This window comes from Egretta garzetta, unplaced genomic scaffold (assembly GCF_000687185.1).
Source record: "Egretta garzetta isolate BGI_Z169 unplaced genomic scaffold, ASM68718v1 scaffold30, whole genome shotgun sequence".
Lineage (NCBI taxonomy): Eukaryota > Metazoa > Chordata > Aves > Pelecaniformes > Ardeidae > Egretta > Egretta garzetta.
This window is the reverse complement of record NW_009258383.1, coordinates 3,774,601-3,779,977: the sequence shown is the minus strand read 5'-3', so window position 1 is coordinate 3,779,977 and position 5,377 is coordinate 3,774,601. Positions and strand designations below refer to the sequence as shown.

At 40.9% G+C, this 5,377-nt stretch overlaps 1 protein-coding gene across 1 annotated transcript in view; it reads left to right on the top strand.

Annotated features, from left to right (window-relative positions):
• Positions 1-4,450, top strand: part of TFPI2 (tissue factor pathway inhibitor 2) — a 6,257-nt gene extending 1,807 nt beyond the window's left edge. The window contains exons 2-4 of the mRNA XM_035896906.1: positions 394-570; positions 1,846-2,019; positions 4,347-4,450. Coding sequence (XP_035752799.1) covers positions 394-570; positions 1,846-2,019; positions 4,347-4,450 — 455 coding nt within the window. The remainder of the gene's footprint in view (positions 1-393; positions 571-1,845; positions 2,020-4,346) is intronic.
• Positions 4,451-5,377: the final 927 nt, after the last annotated feature.

Here is a 5,377-nt window from a genome sequence, read left to right as displayed (position 1 = left end):
GGGTTGGCGGGGGGGGCGGGAGGGGGCACCGGGGAGGCCGCGTTGCTTGGGGGCGCCTCCTACCCACCCCGTCTGCCCCTCGCGCTTGTCGCAGGTGTCTCGCTGGTGTCGATTTTATGCAGAGAAATCGGGGTGAGTTGTCTCGGAGGTGACACGCGGAATTTAATTATTAATATTTTAAATGTCATTTAAGATTATAACTAGTTGCTAAGGAATGGATCAGATTCCGTCTGTAAAGCTTACCCCACTTTATTAAAGAATGCAGGTAGTGGGACAAGCTGTGACTTGCTTTCGACCGGAGTAACAGCGTTTTGTTTGCACTACCATGTTGTTCAGCATGGGCAGCACAAAGGGTTGATTTTATAAAGGATGAAATTATTTTTGTTGCAGAAGTGCCCAAATTGTGCCGGATGGAGGCTGATGGAGGACCTTGCAGGAGTTATCTAAAAAGATATGCCTTTAACTTGAGCTCGATGAGGTGTGAGGAGTTCATCTACGGTGGCTGCTATGGAAATGGCAACAACTTCAGAGATTTGCAGTCTTGTGTGGACCACTGTCTACCGGAGAAAAGTAATGGTTGTTCCAAATTTTTAATAAAATAGATGCTTTGAAAGCGATATGAAGATGATATTTTATTTGATATTTTCCTCTGGATACCCATACAGTAGTATTTTTGAAGACTTCTGTGAAGCAGATGTTTATATTGTCTGCAGACTTGCATGTGTTGCTTGTCTCAGCTGTTACTGAAAGGGCAAAAATGCTGTGTTAGTTTACTATTGTGACCTTAAATATGCCCACAGCTACACCGAGCCGATCTCTTGACTTCTAGAGACTGTAGATTGTGTAATCTGAAGGGAGCTAAGGTTGGAGATCTGTGTTGAGGCAGATGTATGAGACGTTGTGGCAGTCACGTTCAGGGCACTGATATCCTTTTATAAAGTGGAAGTGCCTTTTTCTAAAATTCAGCCCTGAGAGATGGTATTAGGCGGCTTGGGTTTTTCGCACTCGCCAGCTCAACTGATAAAAGTTTTTTGCCTGATGTGACTTCTCACTGTCTCTCCGTACGAGCTTTAAAGAGGAGAGGTGGTAATGATGAGCAGGTGACTATAGCTAAGTGTTGTCATAAACACCAGGTTAATATCCAGTCCAAGGCAGGATCTTTGAAGAAGAGAGGTCTACCAGAATGTATAAAAGCTCTCACTGCCTAACTTATGTTAGTGCTTGATGAGACAGTTATTTTTGGCTGATGACAGGTTGTCAGCATTTTCTTAGGTGAATGCTGAAATATTTTTAATTTCTTTGTTGCACATCCAATAAATTGATAAAAGGTCTCCAGCAAGAAAAGTAAAATTTTGTTGAGGCAAAATGAAACACGATTCTTAGGAGGAAAGTGGTCAGTTTTGTACTTTTTGCTGCAAGCAGGTAGGATTTGCTGGCAGAATCATAGGAAGCATAAACAAAATAATGCCTTTTTTCCTCTACAGAGGTAGTTCTACCGGAATTATTGTTATAATCCTATATATATGGAATAAGACTTCTGGCCAGACTATGTAAATATCTCAGCTGTCGTATGTGTGGCATCACAAATGGGGAAAGGTGATGAATTTCACTTGTGGGATAGTAATCCTATTTTCTGGGACTGTCTGTCGCTTTCTCAATTTCATAACTCACAGGAATACGATGTAGCAAGTCCCCAAAGTCATTGGTAACGGTCATGTCAGTTCAATGGCAACAAGAGCTGTTTAGCCACAAAATTTATTGTAGGGTAAATTGTAAGAAGCCAAGCACAGAGATTGCATTTATGTAATTTTTCTTTCTCTTTTTTCTTCTTTTTTTTTTTTCAAGCTGGTCCCTTGCTATGCTATAGCCCAAAGGATGAAGGATTGTGCTCTTCTTCTGTACCTCGCTATTACTATGATGCCAAGACTAAATCATGTCAGGAGTTCAAATACACAGGCTGTGGTGGAAATGCCAATAACTTCGTTACTGAAAAGGATTGCTACAGTGTCTGCAGGAAAGGTGAGATTTTTCTGTATGTTGGCTGTCACAAGCAGATAAAGCAATTCAGATGCTCACCTTGGCTTGTTACCAGTGTATGCTTTTTGCATTTTGGACTCAGTGTTTTCAAAGGCAGGGAAAAGTGAGATGCAACGCTAAATCCTGACAAGAACTAGTGACGGTGACTGCACCATTTTTGAATGAAATGTAGAGAAGGGCACACAGAAAGACTAATTAACTCACTAGAGTCCACAAGGAATCAATCTTTGAACTGTTCAGTACCAGCACGAACACTAATTAAGGTCTCATTTTCTTCCAGATATTTTAAAGTGGGATTAAAGTAAGTAAGTTGTGAAATCAATTTACTTTTTTCCTTCACATTTTCAGCAGCTACCATCCTCCCTTGATTCCCTGCTGCTCATTCCCATTTCCCGTTCCCATTCCTAAAGATTTCTGCCTCATCAGTTGTGCGGAGTCAACTGTTTCTGTGGCCCTGGGGGGAAAGGTTGGGAATGGTAACTGATTTTTCGTAATGGTTTTATTCAAATCAGCTCCTGGCTGTGTTTATAATTCAAAACACTTGTGCTTTTACCTACAGTCCTATGTTCATGCCAGCTATCGCAAGTTTTAATACTCTACTTTATTTCATTTGATATGTAAATCAACAAGAGAGAGAAAAGCATAATTTTATGTTGATCCCCAGAGCACTCAGGAAGCAGGCAACACAATACTTAAAAAATTTATGCTAATAGTAAAAAAAATTGAGGCTGTATCTGGCATCTACATTGATTTTGGGGGAAGAAAGCGCCAAAAAGTAGCTGTTTTAAACATGAGATATGCACAAAGGTCCAGGTGCTTCAGTATTTAAGATGTGTAGTCAGAAGGCTAAAGCCAGGTGATTCTTCAGTTCTGGGCTGGAAATCCAGGGGTGGGGCAAGGATTGCAGCCTGAGCACAGTCCTCAGAAGTAAAAATATTGTCTGCCAGTTAGTCATGGCAGTAATATTTCTGTGGGTGACAAGTCTGAGTGTGTCTCTGCCATTCTAGTATTGTAAGGGAGTCTTTAATAGCATGCTAAGTCTATCTGAGATGCTTGTGATTATCTAATTTGCATCTATTACTACCTGGGAAATGGTAGGGCCAGGCTCCAGCCTAAGTGGAGAGCCTAAGAGAGAGGTTTCCGGAAGGAAACTGCCCCTTCAGCATCTCACCTCCGCACTCTGCCCCTGCCCACACCCAGCCAGAGCCACCTGGAGGTTCTCCTTCACTCCTTTTGTGGAAGGAAGAAGGAAGGAAATGCTGTCTGCCTCCTAACTAGAGCACCAGATAGCCAAACGTAAAGGATTGGCTATAAGCTTTTTCACTAACTTGTGGATTTCACAATTCAGTAAGGCTTGGTAACAACCGAAGCCCATAGTTAAGGGCATAATTAGTGCTAATTGATGTTGTGCTATATGTATATCATTTCTATAGCTTGGGAGTGTACAGTGACATTAAGCAAATCTTTAAGGCAATTTACGCCACTCCTTCTCTCCTGCTCCCATAATTCCCTCCCCAGCATCTTTCCTGTTACCTTTTGGAGTCTCAGGTTGAATTCAGTTGACCTTCCCTGTGCAAATATGCAACTGCTGTTTGAATTGATCTCTAGCTCTTGGAGTGAAAAGGTTTCTGATTCATTTCATTAAAAAAAGTTTATATTGGAAAAGAAAATAAATACGTTCGGGTGACAGTGGAAGGATTGGGAACTGGCCATGGGGGCTCTGAGTGCAGGTAAACAGGTAGCATAAAGACAAAAGATTTTCAGTCAGGTTTGCAAAGTACTTCTTTTCTGAACTGCATTCACACATTTCATGCAGCCTTCATAAGCGTTCCTGGAGATAACCCCGACTGTCTTTGACCACTCTGCTCCTTCTGCGTGAAACCCAGTTCTGTGCAGAAACCCAAATAATTTTATCTTTTCATCTTCCACAAGCACTGGTTATGTTTCATACTTTGCCCCAGTGTTGTTCAGAGAAATGTTGGTTGGGGTTTGTTTTGGTTTGGTTTGGTTTTTTTCCCAGATAGAGCAGTGAGCTTACGTCCATTCTGCTGTCACTGCAGGACAGCTAGAAAAGACTTTGATGCTTGCTCAGGAAAAATAGGACTCTAGTGCCAAAGGTGGACACATGGGAGACCTTACAGAGTGTGAGAATAGGGTGTCCAGAACACATTTTACAGTTTCTGATATGTTTGTTATTATTGGATCAACTGCTTAAACAGCATAACATGAAAAAAACAACCAACCAAACAATAAAGAGTAGTAACAGTTTTGTCATGCTGTTTCCCTAACTGCTTCCTTTGTTTTCTTAGCAGGGACTGAGAAACCAGGCATCAACAAACCGATGAATGTATTCCGCAGAAAAATGATGAGAAAACTGACTAAAAAACCTCAGACGTATAACCCAAAGTCTTAAAGCTGATGTGCACTTGGATGCTTGAAACATCTTCTCTTGATTCCACTTTCTTCTTTTGTAAGATAGTTTCCACACAGTTTTATACACCGATGTAGTTCTTTCAGCACTGCTTTTTATTTCCACCTCACCTTTTATAAAGAACTGCATTTAATAGAAGAAGAAAGAACCTAAGTTTGGTTCTTCTACTCTGTTGTCTTTGCAGTAGTACTTTGGCTAAGCCAGGTATTTGGATTTCCATATTTTTATGGGGGAAAGTTACTACTGCCTTGGGAGAATATTTCAGCTGTTACAAATCATTTAAGATTTGAAAAATCAATCGTCTTTTAGTATAACTAAGGAGAGTACAAAGCTAAATCTCTACCATGGATTTTTTTGGCATCCTCTGCTTGCTAAAGAAAAGGAACCTTTTAAAAGTGTGTTCAGAGGCTCATTGTCCTGCCGTTTTACATACTTCGGCAGTATCATTTAAGTAGACTGTCCTTTACAGTTATGTTAATAGACAAGGCTTTCAGAAGCCTTCACACCAGTAAAAGAAACATAAACTTAAATCTGGCTCATCCCACAAGAGAAAACTGGGAATAGGGATACTTTGATAAACACTCTGACAAAGGCAATGAATAAGCTACTTGAGTATTAAAATGAAAATGTAGCCATTACTTTTTCATGGCATTTGAAATTTCTGCTAAGTTACACTCCAGATCCTTGTATGGCATAAATCAGCATATTTTTATTGATTTTAATGGAGCTACACTGATTACATCTGCTGAGGATCTTGTTATTTGTGTTTCTGCTGTGGCTGTTAAAGCAGTGTCGTGGTTTAACCCGGCTGGCAACTAAGCACCCCGCAGCCGCTCGCTCACTCCCCCCCCTCCCTCTGTGGGATGGGGGAGAGAATAGAAGAAAAGAAAAAAAAAGTAAGACCCGTGG